Here is a 20693-nt window from a genome sequence, read left to right as displayed (position 1 = left end):
CTGGATGACAGGAAACTGCCCATGACAGCCATGAGGAGCTGGAAGGAGTAATTCACGTTCCTGTGACACAGCATTTTCTCCTTTGATGTTATCAGTAAATTGCACCCCGAAATAAAGCCTGTGATTTCAGACCAGGGTCCTTCCCCTGTGCCTCCTTTGCTGCTTCCCTGGCCACTGACTGGTTTTTGTTTTCAGGTCTTTTCATTTTTATACTGGTTCAATTCCCATTCCTCTTCCAGCTCTCCTAAACACACAGACATGTTCCCTCGGGTGAGTTGATTTGTTCACTCACATCTCACGTAAACCTTCACTTTCTTCAGCAGCGGTTGATGTGGTTCATGTGAACTTTGGATCACATCCTTGTAGATTTTCTTGCCACTAACCCGTGCCCCTGCACTCACACGTGGTATCTGTGTGTGGGTGTAAAGGAGTCCCTGCAGGTGGAGGCATCTGAGTGTAAGCTGTGCTGGTTTATGCTGAGGTGTGTGTCTGGTTCCAGACAGCGTTAGGCACAAGCAAGAATTGTTTCATGTGGAGTACATAATTATCAATGGAGAAATCTGCGCCCTCTCAGATGCCTTGTCAACACTTCACATCTCAAAATGTGCAGTATCCAGCAAGCTGTGGTGTTAACCTTTGCTGGGCCATGTGAAAAACCAGTCCCTTCTTGCGTTTGCACGGGATCTTTGTTTGCAGTGATTAATGGTCCACTAACAGTGTCCAGTGCAAGTTCAGTGCAATGTACAAAGTGTCTTTGATGCCAGACATTCTACAGTGCTGTGCAGAAACTAAAGCTAATAGCCATAAGCCTGAGAGGACTGGAATGTTTTCAATTTACTTTTAAACAAATGACTTTATTGTGCCACTCTCACATGGGAGTAAATTCCACAGCCTCAGTGCCACGTTAGACAAAACTTTTTTACCTGCTGGTTTCTGTTTATACTTGGAGAAAAGAAATTAACCTCAGTTAGGAGTTGGGGGGAATAGGACAGGACTGTTGAACTCGGTGGGAATTTTGGCAGGGGATTTGCTGGGAGCAGAGCGGGATACAGGAGTGCAGGATGTAGCTGAAGGGTGATTTGTGGTGCAGAGTGAAGTTCAGGAGTTCTTTGTGACTGAAAATCAAACTGGTGAAGGGCACCTGTAGGAAAAGCTTTTACACTGGTTTTGCCACTCCTGAAATGTAAGGAAGTGGTTGTTGTAGTCTGAGCAAATGCCGGTGGATACTGGGAAGAAGATTCCTAGTGAGTGTGGTGGGAGATGGATTGGGCCATATTCCTGAAAGGAGCAGTTCTGAGGTCATGGGTGCCTGTATCCATACAGGAATGACAGCTCTTCACCTCAAGGAGAGAAAGTGTCCCTGAACTCATCACATTGCTCTTACAGTGGTAAAGATATTCAGACTGAGACAGGGAAGTTTTGAGAGACTGAGACTTTGTGGTTTAATACCATGGATTTGTAAAAATAAAAAATATGTGCAAAATGCCAAAGTAGGAACGTGGATTCATTCAGCGTTGCTCCAGGTGGGAAACCCTCTCATGCTAATAAGTGCATTGTGATCTTCTGGTAGATATAATGCACAACCCATTCCAGGAGCTCCTTTTGATTGAAACATGAGTGTGCATTAATTACTAGCAGAACCAAGAACTCTGGATTTTGCTTTTTAGTTGCTCACTTAGCCTTTTTTTATACTAAACCTTTTTTTTACAAGGCTTTTGTTTTGTACTTACTACATGGTTTCACGGCTTTATAAATCCATAAGCGATCAAAAAAAGGATTTGAGTTTTGTTTTGACTAGTTTTTGCTTTTACTTTGGCCATTTACAGTTCATCAGTATTTTACATTACATGTCACTGCATGGAAATCCAAATGGAAAAAAAATTACAAGTATAAGTGACGCTCGGGTAAATGCAGTTGCAAAAATTGGAAAAAGAAATCCCCTCCCTTGAAAATAGCTCTAAAGCCTTTTGTTTTCCTCTGATATTTCTAACTCCCATCTGGTCTTTTCCAAAATAGCAGCTCGTCTCTGCACAGTGGCTTCCCATAAAACCTTACCTCAGGTGGAAAATTAACAATGTAAATGGTGCAAATAACTTTGCAGTGTCCTCAGGGCCCCAAAGCCTTTGCTGCCACTGGTTTGGCCTCTGGAGAAAGATGCACCTAAAGGGAACTGTAAAGAATGGTAGGGAAAAGGATCTGTTTCCACTCTGACTTGTAAGGCAGGGAAACTCCATCCACTTGGATTCTTCTCAATTCGTAGCTTTTTTTCTGTTTGAAATAAAAAGGGATATGTTGATCATGGCTGAAACCATGAAACCCGTATGTGTCTAGCAGGTGACAGTGTTTTTACACAGCCAGGTGCTGCCATGGCCCAAGCCTGAGATCAGGGGTGGTACTTGGCAGTGCAGGGAAGCTTGTGGGGACAAAGGCAGGGCCAGTCCTTCCCAAGTGATGCCTCTACATGATTGTCGAGGTCTGATCCAGCCTCTGCCCCTCTTGGCAGTCTCTGCCCTCATTCTCCACCAAAAAAAATGTCGTGGGTTTGCTCTGGGCCAATTTTCTCTCACCCCACACACAATTGCTGTAAGTTGAGAGAAGTTTTATGCAGACAAAAGAGATCTGATGTGGGGAGAATAACATTAAGATTTATTACTAGCAAGATAAAAGCTAAAGAACTATATATACAGCAGTTCTAACTAGGCAAAAGTGTTATGTATTTACAGAAATACCCTTCCCCCCTTGTATCAGTTCAGGAGGAGAAGCGGTCTCTCTTCCATTTCCAGAGCTACAAGTCTTTTAAATAATTTTGCAGCATCTGAAAGTTCCTCTTCTATTATCTCTAGGGGGAGAACTCCTATTTGTCACAGCTAAAACTCTCTCTCTCTCTCTTTCTCTCTCTCTCTCTCTCTCTCTCAGTCCTTGATGGACCTCTCTAGCGTGAGTCCACCTTCGGGCAAGAGTTCTTCCATTCCCTGCTGTCCCTCAGGGTCACTAATTCAGCTGCACCAGCCTGGATCCCTCACTGGGATCCCAAATCCTACTGGGACCGACTTGTTCCAGTGTAGGTCTCTCTCTCCATGGGCCACAGGTCTCCAGCAGGACTCTGTGTCATCTTAGTCCTCCCACGGAGTCACGTCTTCTTCGTGCACTCCTGGGCTTCAGCGTGGGCTCCTTCATGAGCTGCAGAGTAGGGTCTCCGCTCCCCAACAATCTTCTACAGACAGCAGGGTTTTTTTTGAGTTTTCAGTCTTTTCCCTGCTGAAGGGAGAGAAATAGAGAGGGGGGGAAAAGGAGCCCCCACTTTGGGCTTCTCTTCTCTCTCCTCCAGCTGCCAGCTTTGGCCTTGGAGGCTGTACTATCTCTGCCTGGAATTCCTTTTGCAGCATGTCTTGTCCAGGTTCTTCTCTAAAGTTGGTGGTTTTTTTTCTCTCCTCTGTTACAGGAGAGAAGGGGGCCTGGCCCCCCTTGCTGGACCAGACTTGGCCTGGGGTGGGGGGCGCACGCCCGGGCCCCACAGAGCCAGCTGCTATGCTGGCTCCTCCATCTCCATCTGCGTCACAACCTTCTCTTCCCTTTCCTTAAATATGTAATTGGCCAAGGCGTTACTGAAACTTTTGATTGGCTTTGCTCTGGAAATCCACCTGGAAAACTATTTTCAGTCCCGGGGGGCGCTGGTTGGCAAACCCACGACAATGGTTTGTTTCCATGAGCAGAACAATGATTTTGGTACAAATCTGGATTTTCTAAATGGTTGAAGGTGTGCTTCAGGGCTTGTTGTGGAGCCTCTCTCCCTGTGGTGGGGAACAAACTGTGTAGGAGAGGACAGGATCACTTTTGTTTAACCCAAAGCTGAATGTTCCTCTGCATCCTGTCCCAGCAGCAGGTGCTCAGCTGCCCTCTTCAGATGGAAACACAACTGTGGGGAGGGAATATCAGCAGGGCCTGAGGATTTAGCTTTCCAGACTGGCCAGAGTAAGGAGCAATAAGGTGCTTTTGCCTAAAACTCCTCAAACTCTCTGTAACGCACTTGCTTCCTGCCCATCTGGAAAGGCCTCCCACTTGCAAAACGTCTTGGGAGAAGAGAGGAGGAGGGAACACGCTGGGAATGAAGCATCTCATCCCCTTTGTCTCCCACATGCCTGTCTTGCAGCAGGCATATAACCTGTGCTTAAAGGTGGCTCCCTGGGGGGGGCTCGAGTTTGGCAGGCAGGCAGGGAGGGAACACGTGCTCTGAAGCCAGAAGGTGTCTCAAATTAAGTACTTGAATCTTGCCACGCAGGTCTTAATAATCCATGAGTGGATTAATATTAATATGGCCATAAGGCTATAAATTCAGGGATTTTGACCTCAAAGTCTTTGAGTGTGTTTAAAAATAGCTCACCCATCCTCATTTTATCACTTCATATACTCTGACACAATTTTGGAACCTGCTCCATCCCATCTAGCAGGGGAACACTATAATTAAGAATCAGTTTTGAAAGGCTGTTCTCTCTTGGCTTAAGGCAGAATAAGGCTTTATGTATTTTGCAGGAGATTATAAACAATTCACCGGCTAAAATTAGCAGTAAAAAGGGAGCCCCAGCTCTTTCCTGCCCTGTGGTTTGTACCACAAAGACTTAGTGTTTTTAAATCATGACAGAGCTCTCTAAAAACCTTGAAAGCATATTATGTATGTGTCACTTTGGCTCAGTTAGGAATAGTCTCACCTCCAAGCCAGAAGGCCATGGGTTCAAATTCCATGCCCGCCCTTGGATTTAGCTGTCTCACAGTAATTTTATTGCAGAAAACATTTTTAAGTAGAACCATAGGGGAAGAAGAGTGAAGCTCTTGTGTCTGTAGCTGCACTGGGGGACATTCAGTCACTGGGACATTAAGTTAAGCCACGGCTCTCACTGCCCAGCTTTGCTCAGCAGGCAAACACCCTGGAATGGGAGACAGGGGAGCCCTAATGGTGTGGCAGTTTTTTCTCTTCTTGACAAAAGCAGTTGCAGTCCTTGGGAGTGTGTGTGGGAGCTCCTGCTCCCTGCCTGAAAGGCCTTTGTGTTGTCCTCCTGCTGCCACCAGGACGGGGATCCCTTGGCTCTACACTGTTGTGCAAGAGCTGCAATATAAGAGATGCCAAATTCACCTTTTGCTGCTTATCAGTAACAGAAGGAGGGGTTGGAGTGACTTAAACCTTAAACATGATAGTTCCACTGTGGTTTATGCCAACAAGAATGTGGTCTTATAACACAAAGTGTTTATGTTTGTTGCTTACAGATGTTTAGTAACTTACCAGAATCTCATTGCCTCTTAAAATGTATTTTAGGGAGGGGGGAAAAAAAAATCTTTAATTTTCTACTGGTTTTGTAGAATACATAGAAGGGGTTTGGCATATTTATACAAAATGGAAACCATGTCAAAAATTGTTGCTCACAACTCATTTCTTACCCTGAAAATAATTTACCCAATAATGTTCAATTTCTGTTCTTGTGGCATGAATCCAAAATGCTTCTGGATGGATGATTTTCTTTTGTTTAGGTATATTTGTTACACTTCAGTAAAGTGTGTGGTGATTTCAGACTCCTCCTGTGATCTGCTTTGAGGCTTTTTTGCTACAGGAATGTTGCAGGTTACTTCTTGCCTGCAGAGTTAAAGGGGATCTTCAATGGGGAGGATGGAAATGGTGATCACTGATCAGTGGGGTAGGAGTTCCTGCCAGGATTTGTAGGCCACTGTGACTCTGCCTGATGAAGGGCTCATGGAAAACCCTTTAATGTGTATGAGAGCTTTGAATCTTAGGACCTCAATTATTAAATGAATGTTTTGATGAGAACTCTGGCTGAGATGAGTTTTGCATGTGATTAACATCTGGGAGAGGCAGATTTAACAACGTAGGATGCTGGTGGTACTTGTATGTCCACTTACTGAGTTGGATTACATACATTCCTGTTATTAATTTCTTTTTCAGAGAAATTATCCAATTACTGTGGGTGCTACAGAAAGTATGAGAACTGGGGCAAGAGATGGGGGGGCTAATCCATCTTGTCCTGGCAGGAATGTTGGCTCATTCAGTCACATCTGCGACGTAGGGTGGGGTGGTCCCTGCAAGGCTTGAGTTAGTAATAGTCTGTCAAAATTCGGGGTAAAAGGTGAGCTGTGGGGGTGTCCACAAGACAGATTTCTGTGCTAGGATGGGGTCCATGCTGGGAGAAAAAGATTGAGAATCCTTCCCGTGGAGCCTGGGAGAGCAGTGCTGACTGAACAGGAGGCAAAGGAAACGGTGCTGCTCCACAGCGCAGCACACAACTGTGTGAAATCAGTGTGGGTGCCATTAAAATGCCATCTTCCTCTCCCTTCCCCTTCCCTTCCTCCCTTCCCTCCCCCTCTGCTGTCAGCCTGGCCCAGGAAAAGTCAAATAACATACGACTGTGTTCCTTGGCATCCCGACTGCAATTTGCCTTTAGGGGCTTCAAACTTGAGAATGGGAGGTTTTAAATCTTGCTGATTCGTGCTATTCCAGCGAGCATATGTGTGAGGAGAAAGAACAATGCCAGTTCGAAAGAGAAATCACAAGTGAGAAATCATTGCTGCTAAATCAGGTGTTGCAGAGGCCGGTGGAAAAATCAGACACTAAGAAAAGTAGGAAATTACTTTGTTTAGAGCTGGGAAGGTAAACGAGGATGAATTAGAAAGTGTTCTCTGTGTATTCCGCCCCTAAGGATTTGAGCAAAGTTAGAGGGATTTATTTACTGATTATCCAGACTATACAACTGGCAATAAGATTAAGTGAGGAATTTTGGAACATGCTGACATTTCTTATTTGCATCATTTACTATGGAGATCGTTTGTCGGTCCTGCACTGAGTTTGTGGTGAACCAGGGCTTAGTCTGGCCCAGCAGAGACGGATCTGGTACTTCTCATGGCTCGAGGGACGTGGGGGTGAGAACAGTTTAACGTCCTCTTTTGCGTCTCAGAGAGGAAACATCAAGTTTGTCTAGGTGCTTATCAGAGGAGAATTTCAGAATATTTTCCTAGACACCATTAATTACGGAAAAGAGCGGATTTATAGGAGACACATTGCATTAGATCACGTGAAAATAAAAGACAAGGCTGTAATTTATAGAGCCCGTGCCCTGGATGCTGTACAGAGCTCCCCCAGTGCAAGGCCCCTCCAAGCCCAGCCCTCCTGGCGTGCGCAGGGATCTGCAGGCTGCCCTTCTCCTCCTCCTCCTCCTCCTCCTCTGGTCACAGTTATTGCTACCAGGCTGGTGGGTGTTGAGAAGTTACCATCTCAGCTGGAGGAAATGAAGGGGACCCATGGAATAGGAGTTCAGTACAGGATCTAGGGAAAACAGAATTGTGAGTTTTATTTGTTGTTCTGGGTGCCTACTTCTGAAATGATCATTGGTGAGAAACAGGCATTTCTTATATCGTGCACACAGACACATTAAGTCATAGACTATACTTACTTAAACTATACTAACATGTCATCCTGGGAAATGGATTTCGCCCACCCACTGTCCATGCATGGAGCGCTAACTTGCCCCATTTTTATTTCATAAAATAAGGCAATTCCTTGCTCCTAAAGGAATCCTTAAGCTGAGTCTCGTGCACTGTTTCTGGAATAAGGAAAAATTTTTAGTTTAGCATCTCTCTTGCGTAGCTGCTGCCAGGTAAAAATCCTCAGTAGTGATCAGTATGACCCACATTTCTTCTAAGAATGGTTTTGGTGAGGAGGTAAATAACAGAGATAAGAGGCAAGGTGCTATTTCAGTCTTCCTGATGACTCTAAATATTCCTCTGATCAGCCTCATGGATGACTAATTTTCTTGCTTTCTGTTTTCAGCTTCTTTTGTAGAAGCTCCCAGATTTGCAATTTTTTTCATTCTTAGGGGACTGCATACCACAGCCAGTAGCTTTAATCCTTTAATCCTCACATGTCCGGCTGATGCCTCCACCCATTGATTACCTCCCTTCCCAGCAAATGATCCTATTCCTCTCACAGTTCATGTCCACTGCTGGATCAGGCTGCTGCCTCTGGAAATGCGTTTAATGCACTTGGTAACAAATACACAATAAATGTCAGCCTGAACATCATCGGGGCTAATCGGTGCACTTCGAGTCTTCATCACCGTGACTTGAATTCCAGGGTAACTCACTGCTCTTTGCCACTTCCCAATATCCACTGTCCTCCTTCTACACTGAAATAATAGCAAATATCGTGCCAATAGTATCTCACATCCTAGATTATTTTTTTTCTAACGTGCTCTTATAAATATGGGGCGCTTCATGTGTTGTTATGACAAGGAAATTCTTTGAAAAGTTTGCAAATTCCAAAGTAGTATTTGTTTTATAAACAAAGGTGCTGTTTTCCTTATGCCAGCCTCTTTCTGCTTTTGCTTGTCCAGCAGTCTGTTCTGAAAGGCATGAAGCAGCTGTTGGCCCCAAATCAAAACTTGCAGCGCAGGGAGGGTTATGTAAAAGTCCTTTGTGTGAGAGATGTACATGGCAGCAAATGGTGAAACTGGAATGCAGATTCTTTGAGGGGAGAGGGCTGTTCACAGTAAGGTTTTATTTTTTTTTACTTGATTTTTGCGTAGAACAAAAAAAATAGAAGATGTAATTTTTTTTTTTTTTGCATTTTCAGAAATCCCTTTTCCTGTTGCAGTGTTAACGGGCTCATAACTTCATGCTGCTTTGCACCCAGTGTCACCCACAGGATGGATGGGCTGTAAGAGGTTGCCTAGTTCTTTCCCTCAAGGCAGGATCTCTGTACCTAGGCCATTTCTGAGGGGTGTTGGTCTAATCTTTGGGGGAGATTTGCAACTCTTCTAGTCCAGCCATTTCTGTGCCTCACTGTTCTTACCGTGTAACACTTTCCAAATATTTATTTGGCATCTTTTTGTATCTGCAAAGACACTCATCTCTGCCCTTCCACAAGTGATTTCTTTTCAGTCCCAACTGATCTTAAATTTCCTTTCAGGTAAAATTTTACAGAGCCCTGACCGTAATTTTCAATGGTTTCCTCTGAACGCTCTCAAAACATGCCGTAAATTTCTGGTAGTGTGATAACCAGTACTGGATGCACAATTCTTGTACTGATTTCATAATAGCAAGACATTGTTGACTAGTATTCTGTTTATATTGCACAGTGGATACAGTTCCTTTGCTGCTGAACTGCTCCTTGAGTGGCTGTATGTTTGTAACCGATTTATTCCTGCCCAAGTGAAACATTTTCTGTTCATTATCAATTCATCTAGATTTTTAAGCTGTTTCTCTAGGTCATTGTGAACTCTGGTCCTGCCATGTAACTTGTTCCCATTCTCTTCCAGTTTCTTCTCATCTGTGAGTGTAATAAGCCCAGGCTATAACCCACCATCCTGAGCTTTAAGGCTTTAATAAGCACGTTATAAAACGCAGCCCATGTGAAAGTCCCCTTTCTCAGAGTTTTCCAGTTTGACAGCTTTTCTATGGGAATGAGTATCCAAGCAGTAACTGCAGGGAGAGCACCCTGCCTTTAATGAAAATGTCACGTGAGATTGCATCCAAAAGCTTTCCTGAAGTCTGAAATATGTGATGTCTCATGTTAATACCTTACCCGTAAGATCTGAATCCCTGCTCTGAAATGAGAGCGGATTGATTTGACATGATTAGTTGTCAACCTGTTAAAAACTGTAAGATGAAAGGAACTCCAGATTGTTAGAGCTCTGGTAATACATCATTCCTTTCAGTCTCGTAGTTTCAAATCAGCTTCTTGATTGAAGAAGGCAGGAAGAGAGCCTGACATAGATTCTCAATGTTTGGGATGGCAAAAGCCATGTAAGTGCTTGGGGAGCAGTGTGGGGATTCAGCAGGAGGATTTAGCTAATGGTCTGTACTGTGCAATGTCTGTAACCACAGAGAAGCATATGAGTAGATGATTGTTTAAGCTAATCCAGAGAGTTAAATACTTGGGAATCAAATGGAGCCTAGGGTGTATCATTCTTCTTGGGGGTTATGAAGTGAGAGAGATCGTGTGTGTGAGGGAAAGCTGGATCATAATCTCTGCTCAGAGGAGTTCCAGGCTGCTAATGAGAGCCTAGCAGCTGAAAGGGGCAGCCTGTGGGTGGCTCAGTGAAGGGAACAGCAATACAAAGTCAGAAGATGCTGAAAGCGTGGAAGAGAGTGGCAAAGTCACCCTCTGTGAGGGAAAAGGACAGCTTCCAAGCTACCCGGGAAGTGTTCTTTCTCTGCTGCTTGCTTTGTTGTAAATACACAAAAGTAATGTATTGTCATTTACTTGTGGTTCCTTCCAATAAGAAAACCTCACTGTGTGAAGCCATCATGTGGTTTCAGCAGTGCTCTGGCAAAAGGCACGCTATGTACAGCTGAGAGGGTCTTAGCTAAATTATATACACAGCATCAAACTGCAGGGGAGAGAGAACCAATGTAAAGATTTAGGAAAAAGCAGGGCGGTTTAAGACAACTGCAGTGTGCTGAGTGTTCGTGCACTAAAGAAAATGCTACTTGGACAGGAGTAGATGAAATAGATTCTATATTCAGCAGCTGTGAATTAAAGCATAAATAAAATCTGGAGGGAATAATAAATTTTCAGGTGGTGGTTGTTGTTGTTATGAACTTGCATCTGTAAATGAAAGATCTGAAAGCAGCTCTTAAATGAGCAGTTTCTTACTGAAGCCATGGACATATTCCTTAGTGTACTGAGAACTGCTTTGCTGTTGCTCTGGCTTTTACCCTGGAGTCCCTCACCTTCCAGTCTGCTTCCTCTTGGTCATTCCTAATAGAGTGTCTCTCTGATTTCAGAAAATTGGTTGATAGACTTCTCTACTGAAAACGCTAGACAAATGCTCCTTCTTGGAACTGACATCAGGAATGTTATACAAGACATTCTTAAATATGCTGGCAGCTGCCCTGAACGTAATGAAATCATGGAAATTAGAAGTACTGCGCTCTCTGTGTGGCCAGCTCAGGACTGTTTTCACTGTGTTACCCAGTTTTGCTGTGAATTTTAAAAGGAATCACTTTTCATTACGTTTTCTTGGGACGTTCTTCAACACGCTTATAATTTCTACAGTCAGGAAAATTTATCCTGCTATTCTAAGGTGCTGCTCCTTTGTTTTGAAATGCTCTTAATTCCTCATGCCCACATCCCTTTGCGCTGCACTAAATGGTTCCTGTTGCAGCAGAGTTTACAGTCTTCAGAAGATCGAAAACTTTTCCTGTAGAAATGCTTGTGTAGGGTAAAATCCTATTTCCACTGCAGCCAGCAGTAAAATTCCCACAAACTTAAGTGGTTTGGATTTCACATGCAGTTTTTAGTCTGCTCTTGTACGACATTAGTTAATCCTTAACACATTCTTGGTAGAGAAGGTGTGTAAATGCAGCAAAGTGGCAGAGGAGCTGTGGTGTGTACTTTGGGTGTCAGTCCCTCCCATGCAGGGAGCACAGAGCAGATCTGAAAGAGAGGTGAGAACCCACAGCAGTGTGCAAGGAATGGATGGTATTTTTAGTCTTCTGAAGTGCCAAGAGCGGAAGGGAAGGACCTTCTCTCTGTGGGTATGTGTGAATGGAAGCACCGTGCTGGCTCCCGTGTTCCCTTCCCTTGGTCTGTGGTGCTTTCACCTGTTGCTTCTCTGTAGCTTTGGTGTGTTTTCATTGGATATTCTGAACTTGGGTTTTCCAAGGTGAATTAATTTTATTTACCTGTTTTTTAGTGCCTGGCTTCTTCTGTAGTTTCTTTGTTGGAGGCTTACAAAGGTCCCTAAAGTAATTGCAGTTGTGTTCGTTTGAAGTAATAATATTCCATTCCTGTCAACAATTAATAGCACTGTTAAGCAAGAGTCAACTGACTGAAAACTCAGCCCAGATTCATATGCTGTCACTTAACACTTGCTGTTGGAACCAGCAAGTTCTGGCTCGAGGATGAGGAGCACTGAAAGGACTGGGGCTGCCCTGGCTGTTGGGAAAGGAGGCACTGTGGTGCTCGGTGAGAAAACAGCTGTTGTGAGAGAATGGCCTGGAGGTGGAACAGGGCATCTCTGTCCCTTGTGATGCCCTCGGCTTTACCGAGCAACTGCAGAGGCAGCTGACCAAAGGAAGCTTGTAGGTGTACTGCAGGGCACAGCAATCTGTTGGAAGCAGGTTTCCATCTGCATGATGCGATGCAAACAAGATGGTTTCTGGCATGAAAAGCCTTCAGTTGAGACATCCAATCATTAGGAATGCTACGGCCAGAAACTTTCATAATAAATTACTGTAAACTCGTGGAAGATTGATCTTTTTTGATTTCAGAGAAAATAAATCAACAGTATGAAGTCAGTTCTGTTACAGTTTCAAACAAGAGCCTATTACCCTTTGCCTTAAAGATCAGAGACAAATTACTATTTTTACTTTACGTTCTCTTGATGAGGATAATGATAAACATCTGTCACTTTGCTGCTTAGCCAGCTACAAATCTTACTGCAAACTGTAATTTAAACAGTGGGAAAAAAATAAAAGATACATGAACAAACTGCACTTTATATAGTGAAGAAGAAAAGAAAGAGAGTAGAAGTCAAATTCAGGGGAATTGGGAAGGAGCCATTTTTAGTTTGCTTGGCTAAAATCTGCAGATATATGACAGATGTATGATTTTCCATTTATTTGGTATTTCACAGGGAAATTTAACATCAGTTTCTCTTCAGACATAGAGACTAAGGAAGATAGTCTGCGTGCTCTGACTTTTTGGTGCATGCAGTTTATTAACAAAATTATTAAGGTTTATTAGGTGTGTGCCTACTGGTGTTACAGCATAGAAAACCCTATTTTCATCAAGAGTCCTCCACAGTCCTGAGATTTTTAGGAAGCACTGCTAATTATTTTTGAAGATTAGCTGTCCTTTCAGTAGTTCACCTGTACTTTTGAAACTCCTTTTGCTATCACTTGCTTTTGTTTCTCAATGGTACAAAACTGTAACTTCACAAATCACAAACGAGCCATTTAATTTAGACTGGACTGACCAAGATGTAGTGTATAAGGAACAGATACAAAGTGCTAAATGAGCAGAAGCTGACCCTGCATTAGGAGAGGAGACTAGAAATCCCTTTTTGACCTAGTAAGAAGGGATTTCATGCCAGGAGAAGCCTCTTTGGTGATGTTTGCATATCCAGCTCTAATGGCCTTTCACTGATGGGTGAGATACTGATTTCAACTGCTCCAGGAATCTCTAAAGCACCAGAGATGTGCAGATTTTATCTAAACACTCTCCTGTAAATGGAGCTGTGCTGGTAGGGCTCTGGCTGATACATAACTAGTTCTCCTTACTGGGTTCTTCAGGTTTGCAAGGACTTTCTCTTTCTTCATGTCCTTCATGTTCGAGGCCAGGCTGGATGGGGCACTGGGCAAGCTGGTCTAGTGAAAGGAGGTGCCTGCAGGAACCTGCCCCTGGCAGGAACGAGATGAACTTTAAAGTCCCTTCCAACCCAAAGTGTTCTGGGATTCTGTAATTTTTATGCTTCCAGGTATCCACAGAACAGATTTAGATTTTATAGTTCAAGGTAATAAGGCTCTGGCAGTCATTTTCAGGGAGAAGTATTATATATCAGAGTTTGGGGAGCGTTGTTCTTTGTACTCTCTGGATAGAAATTCCATTCTTTTGGCATCTTGGAGCCTCAGAAAGCAGTTTGATTTTCACCAAAAGACTACTATTATTTTTTTTAGGTTTTCTTATATTTATACAGGCCAGACTGGAGCAAAGTACAGGCCTTTTAGCTTCTAGTTAAAGTTCCTGGTATTTTCTTTAATTAGCTCAGCTGTTTACATACAAAGAAGTGTTTTTCTGCCCAATGAAAAAGACACCTCTAATATATAACCCAGCAAATGTTATACTGAGCCTTGAGCACTGGAACCAATGATGCTTTTGCTGTTATCCTTCATAAATCTTTTGTTTATGTAGGTGCTATTCTCACCTAACAGGTTTGAGGCTGAACTATGGAATTTGGCACAAACAAGTCAGCCTGAAGTAACAAGGCTGGGTTTTACCTGTAGGAGGGTAACATTCAAAATTCAGACTTAGGGTGTTGCTTTCTTCAAGCTGACTGAATCTGAACGGTAAAAGATTTGTTAGTAAGTATTGCAGTAAGTGATCTGAGGTGATAATTTTTTGGTGTGTCATTTACCACCTCTTGTCTTTGTCTGAAAACTTCGTTTAATACTTGTTTGGAAATATATGATGTACTTCGTGCAGAAGGTCTCATATGGCATTAACTTTAAAGGTCCTAATTTCATGGTGCTGAACAGTAATATTAAAGTCCAATACTTCAGATTTTAACCTCTGGGTACTCTTTGTATGAGTTACATCGCTGGATTATTACAGTTTAAGTCCAGGGGTTTTTTTCCCCCAGTATATTTCCAGTTTACTGCAATCTGAAAGACTTGACGTTTCTTTTTATTTTTCTTTCATGTAGACTGAGAATGAGGAGAATGGCCAAGCAGACAATTTTTCAATGGACCCCCAGCTAGAGAGACAGGTGGAGACAATTCGAAATCTCGTGGACTCCTACATGTCTATTATTAACAAATGTATCCGAGACTTGATACCGAAAACAATCATGCATCTTATGATCAATAACGTAAGTAGCAGCCAGGCTTCTAAATTATTTCAACATGTCTGTCAGATCTCTTACCCTCAAGCACACCTCTTGGGTGCAGCAGCAGCAACAGCGTGTACTAAAGATCCCATAAATGCCACACTCTTAGACAAAATATCCCAATATTCCATAGTATTGGGAAGTTCTGCCGCCTTCTCAAAGGCTGGCACGCTGCCTTTGGTGCTTACCCCAAAATGCTAAAGACTGAATTAATTTACATCTCAGTCAGACTGTAAGTTATTATTTAAAGGGACATCCAACTAGGTTGGGGTTGGCTTGTTTGTTGTTTTGGTGGGAGGAGGAAGTTTGCTATAAGAGGAAAAGGGAGGACGCACAGGAAAAGTGGGAGCTCCATCTGGGCAGTCTGTGAGAGCAGCAAAGCAGAGTTGCGCTTCCTTGATTTTCAATCTACAGCCTTTTGTCATGGGTTCATAAAGCAGTCCTTATTTTATTTGGGTTTCTTCATATTTTCAGGTTACCATTTTAAAGGAATTAATCTAAAAACCTTGGGCAGTGTTGTTTAGATAAGCAGATGTGGTTGGTTGATTTACTGTGATGCATCTTCCTTAGATTTGAAGATTATTTGGTTAAAGAAATGGCTTTGAGATACTGTTTTCCCACTGCAGTAGGATCTCAGCCTTTGCTGCCTGGCAGAGTTCTGAATGGACCCTGTTGAAAGCTGAGCTTAATATCAGTGCCACTGCTGCCATAGAAATTACTAATGGGGGGCACAGCTCCTGCTAGCACCGCTTCTGTGAGGTCATCAGACCAGTCAGTCTTTACAAATACAATATGCTGTGAGGCAAACCTGGTTAGAAGGTAGCATTTACTTTTGACTCAGAGCCACTTCTAGCCTTCATCTGATGGATTTCATTAGCCCCGTGGAATTTGTGTTGCATTTAAGAGTTAGGTGGTTGGACAGAAAATTTCAGTGGGATTTTCTGGTAGGTATAATACAAGGAGAATTTTTGCATGAGAGCAAGAGATATTTCATGAGCTTCTTTGGGTTTAGCCATGGGTGAGTTTTTACCAAAAAAATGGGAATAATGGAACTGCCTTTTTTTCCCAGAAATCAGCCATGCTCTTGACTTTTTAAGGTGAGTCTGTTCTCACTGCTCTTTCCAAATCACCCCTAGCAACTTGCTGCTTTGACTTAGCCCATCTCCAGTGCCTTTTGAAAGGGCTGGGCTTCAGCTCTCATTTCATAAACAGCAGAGCTGGGTGAGCAGTTCCTTTTGAAAGCTTACATTAAATTTTCTGCCACTCACCTCCTCATATGGAATCGTTTAAGGGTCTCTGAAGTGTGTGCGTTACTCAGAAGTAGATGACTGTAAGATTTTGTACTTTCAATCTCATCAGCTGTCAGTGACATTGATAGAGCCTGCCATGCTGGCTGGCCATGGCACACAACAAAAAACATGCTTAAAGCATCAGCTACCTTGCAGTTGGCCTCATTTGGGCTTCCTAGTGAGCTCAGGCCTGTCCCTCCATCCTACAAGTTAAATTTGTGGCAAAGAATCAAAGCACTTTAAAGGACTGTGAAGAGTGGGGCTAGAAGCACTAATGAACTTGTTTCTGTACAGCATAGGCAGTAAAGTACTATATTAAAAATAGCTAAAATATCAATTTAAAAAAAATCAAGGCTATTAAAAAGAGAAAGAAATGTTTGAATTAAGACTGATGAACCATGCCAAAAGGTTGTGCAGAGACCTGGAAAGCTGTGGAGCTGTGATGGAAGGTGGGTCCTATTAAGTTGTGTGTGTGTTCCTTGGTGTCTTCAGAAGTCCAATCCATCCACAAGGAGTTAAGTGAAAACACCCCCGTTCACCCCTAATGAGCACACTCTGTATTTTCTGCTGCCCCATCATGTTGCCTCCAAAACTCCGGAAACAAATCGATCCCAAGGAGTTTGTTTCCATGACAATTGTAACCTCCCAAGCTTTCCTAGAACTTCCTTTCCACTTTGTGGGCCTGTAAACAAGCACTTAAAATTCAAGGAAAGTATCAGATTCAAACTCAGTGTACAGAAAATAATTACATGTTGTCCCTGAGCATATTTTGAGGCCTAAACCTAGACTATTGTATTCCAAATGCGTTGCTTATTGTTCCCTTAGGGTGGATGTTGATTACCTTAAAAGAAAATACGTTTACCACACAGAACTGCATTGAGTTACCATCAGCAATTCAAACATGCCCAAACAAAACACACATTTCCAGTTTGTATTTCGTGGTGCCCAGGTATCCTTGGTGCGTGGTCTCAGAGCAGTCAGCGTGTGCTCCATAAGCAGTGCTGGTAGTGATCTCAGCTGAGTAGAAAAACTCCAAAGTACCTGTTATTGCTGAACTGAAGGGTGAGGAATGGGTTGTGCTTGCATTTGAGGCAGTGATGTGTGTTGTAGACTTCTCCCTGATGAAGTTACAAACCTCCCTTACCCTACTTCAGAGTGACAGGGCAAGCTCCAGGGCACTGGCCTTTTGGATGCTTCCTGTGGTTCAACTTTGACATTTTAAACTATTCCTGTGAGTCTGTTTTCCAGAAGGGATCAAAGGTGTGAGTAAGCAGCACTTTCCCTTCCATTCCCAAGCTGGAGAAAGTGGCTACTGAGGAAGATCTTCCTCTGTCTAGTACAGCATTTCTGATTGCAGAGGGCAGGAGGCTGATCCAAGAACCGTCCTCAACACAGCAGTCAGCTCTTTCCAGAGGAGCTCAGGCACTTACTCGGGTCCCCTGCTAGTAACAGACAGGGACCTCTCATGATAATTGTCACAGGCTGATTTTTTTCAAACAGATATTTGTGGTTTAACAATGCTTTTACAATCAGCTCTGGCCTTAATCTAATTTTAGGACTTCTTCTTCTTCTTTTTTTTGAAGTGATGCCATTAAAATGCTCGTTTCATCGAGCAGAATGTGATGCTGTTTAACTATGATATCTGTTTTTAATGTGGAGTTTTTGGCAATCATGAGGAAAGTAGTGTACTCTGGCTCTTGATCAGTACCATCTACTGGAAAACAGCATGAAACCCATGGAAAATTTTTGCAGGCTTTGCTAATAATTTGTGCATCTCCTGTCATACGTGAATAGAGAATGACAGCCAAGCCCAGGCAATATGGTTTTGTTTCCCCGTGAGGTCTGTCTTGGCCACCTTCTCATTGCTGGGTGACCAGAAAGGCTCCCTTGCCTGAGCTGCCTGACTGCTCTCACTGACCTCTCCTGAACACAAACAGTGCCTTAGTCAGGATTTAAATCAGCGTTGCTAAACCAGCACAAACGGAGTTCAGGTTTATGTAATCAGAATCCTGGGAATGTATTATCGTCAGTATCTGCTGCTCAAAAAAGTTTTATAGAGCAAAGCACCAGATGAGAAATAGATCACAACAGAAACCAAAGTCTCAAATGCAAGGATTTAGTAGGTCAGCAGTTGGTCTATTTACCACAGTCTCATTTAATCAGAGTACCTCAAGCTTTTTATGTCTCTTAATGTGGCCCAGGTTTCCATAACCAGGGCAGGCATAGCAGGAAATCAATATAGTAAATTAGATTACTTGGAGACTTCTCTCTTCGGTTGGAGTGTGTGTGGATGAGATATTCAGAATCTGACAGAGTTGTTGGAAATTAAAGGCAGTGTCTACAGTAGGGTAAATTGTTGCTAAGAAAATAAGTGACACACATGTTATAAAGCCTGAAAATTCTAATTCCATGGGGAATCTAAATCTGATGGTACTGTCATTTACCTCTCAGTCAGCCATTTCGAATTGGACCAAAATGCCAGCTGACTCCTGAGAGCTGCTGGGAAGCCTGTTTGAAATGAAATGTAAACGTAGGTGTCACCTTAGAGATGTAGAACAGTGTTAACTCCAACCATGTCAGCATTTCACAGATAGACCCAAAAAAAGGCCCCAGTGCACTGTGGAGCGACTGCACAAAACCATCTTATTATCAGATGTGAGTTGCTGTCTCAGAATGTGGCTTTGTAGTTGCCATAAGCCCATCTGTGTGCAGGCAGCTGCTAAAAGGTCCAGTCCATCCTTTTCCAGCTGCGGGGCCCAGCTCCATGTGCCAGCCTTTCCTTGGGACACAGCTAGACCTCAGGCTGCTGCACCATCAGCTCAGTCCGAGTTCTGCATCTTTCAGTCCCTGGTGTGACCCAACAAAAACTGCATGAGCGGTAGAATTGGTGAAAACTAGTAGGAGAAACTGATTAAATTGAGGTATGTCTATCACCACTGTATTTGTTCAGTGTTGTATTTCCCTCGCAGAGATTTTGTTTGTTTATTTCTTTGGTGGTTTGGGGTTTTTTTTGTTTGTTTTGTTTTGTTTTGTTTTTTTCTTGATGAAATAGGTAAAAGAATTTATCAACGCAGAGCTCCTGGCTCATTTGTATTCTTCTGAGGACCAAAACACTCTGATGGAGGAGTCGGCTGAGCAGGCGCAGCGCCGGGACGAGACGCTCCGCATGTACCAGGCACTGAAGGAAGCCCTGGCAATCATTGGGGACATCAGCACTAGCACTGTCTCAACCCCTGCTCCCCCTCCTGTGGATGACTCGTGGCTTCAGCAGGCCCGCAGGTGAGGAGCCTCCAATCTGCATTGCCGTGAAATTCGGGACAGGCAGACACAGTCGGCATCAGTAGCTCCCTCCCTGCCTGTCTTTTTGGGAAGGTGCTCTTCCAGGTTTTTAATGACGTCTGTGAGGGAAATCAAAACATATTTCCACATATACATCTTCTGTGGATATGTATGTGTAATCAGATAGGAATATTTGCCTTATGGAAGACCATCCACTGGATTTGTAGCTTGCCTGATGCTTCAAATAGCAGCTGCTCCTGTCACCCCAGCTGTACATCCACAAGGCCTCTTTCTTGCAAGCTGTTACAATAATTCAGCATCTCAGGCTCTGTGTCCTAGAAAATCTACTTAACAACACATTATTAGAACTTGAATAATAAGATCTATTACATTTACCTCTTTGCTTGCATGTTGTCGATGAAAGAGGTGTGGGACTTAAATATATGTGGTCCTCTGACGCCGACAGCAAAGGAAAATGCCAAGAAAAAGCAGCTGCCATAGGAATAAAGGTTTTAACTTCCGTTTAGAGTAAAATAAAATACAACAAACAAAACCCCCACCTTAATGAACTTTTAAAATCTCTGTTTCTTCACTAGATCACCTCCTCCAAGTCCTTCAACTCCAAGGAGACCTACACTAAACAATCCCCCAACCAGACCTTTATCTGGCCGAGGACCCGCTCCTGCAATCCCATCTCCAGGCCCTCAGTCGGGGGCTCCCCCGGTGCCGTTCCGCCCAGGACCGCTGCCTCCATTCCCAAGTGCTGGAGAAGCCCATGGAGGACCCCCCCAGGTTCCCTCTCGGCCCACGCGGGCTCCTCCCAGTGTGCCAAGGTAAGATGTGGGATCTCCCCGGGGGTGCCGTGGTTCTCTCCCTGGCAGAACAGACACACCCCGCGCTGTGCTGGGCAGCTGAGTGCCGTTGTTGAGGGAATCTGGTAGCAAAGCAAAACTGGGCATTCCCTACAGAGAGTCAAAGCTGTTTGGAGGAACCAATTTTTAGCACAAATACAACTTTTTAAAAAGATAGGAAGATTTTTTTTTTTTCTCATTTAAAAAGAGATTGCAATCAGTCAGTTGGAAGACCCTGATTTCCTTATATTAAGACCTCCAGTTCTGGTTGTGTTGTTCCCACACGGGGGTTCAGAGAGAGAGGTCACCTACCCCTCCACCAGAAGAGGTGCAGGGGTGCAGGTCCTCACCTCTGCCATTCTGAATCCTCCCCAGAGGAAGTAATGGCTCTTCTGGGATAGATCAGGAGCAATCCTTGCAGAACCAGTGGAACAAACTGGTAGGAGTCTGACTCTTGTCCCACAGGGCCAGTAATTTACAGCCAGTTGAAAACAGTCCATATTGTAGATCATATGGTACAAAACAATTAGTTAAAGAACAGGATTTTCTTCAGCACAGTTTCCTTTTCTTCCCCGGGCTTTGCATTTATCAGGGCTTTTTAAAGTAGCTTTGCATATTTTATAATTTTCTGTGGCATTAACTGCTTTTTTATATAGGTTATATGG

The 20693-nt window shown here is 43.4% G+C and overlaps 1 protein-coding gene across 10 annotated transcripts in view; it reads left to right on the top strand.

Moving 5' to 3' along the window:
• Positions 1 to 20693, top strand: part of DNM3 (dynamin 3) — a 172596-nt gene that overhangs the window by 133555 nt on the left and 18348 nt on the right. For all 10 annotated transcript variants that reach the window (XR_003572575.1, XR_003572574.1, XM_027895874.1 and 7 more), the window contains 3 exons: positions 14427 to 14591; positions 18951 to 19177; positions 19774 to 20010. Coding sequence is in view for 8 of the 10 variants with exons in the window: in XM_027895874.1 (XP_027751675.1) it covers positions 14427 to 14591; positions 18951 to 19177; positions 19774 to 20010 (629 nt within the window). In the remaining 2 variants the exon portion in view is untranslated. The remainder of the gene's footprint in view (positions 1 to 14426; positions 14592 to 18950; positions 19178 to 19773; positions 20011 to 20693) is intronic.

Source organism: Empidonax traillii, unplaced genomic scaffold, assembly GCF_003031625.1.
Source record: "Empidonax traillii isolate 1590-97213 ecotype Southwest subspecies unplaced genomic scaffold, ASM303162v1 scaffold474:size1423191, whole genome shotgun sequence".
Taxonomy (NCBI): domain Eukaryota; kingdom Metazoa; phylum Chordata; class Aves; order Passeriformes; family Tyrannidae; genus Empidonax; species Empidonax traillii.
Note: the sequence above shows the minus strand (reverse complement) of the source record. Positions and strands in the feature narration are given on the sequence as shown.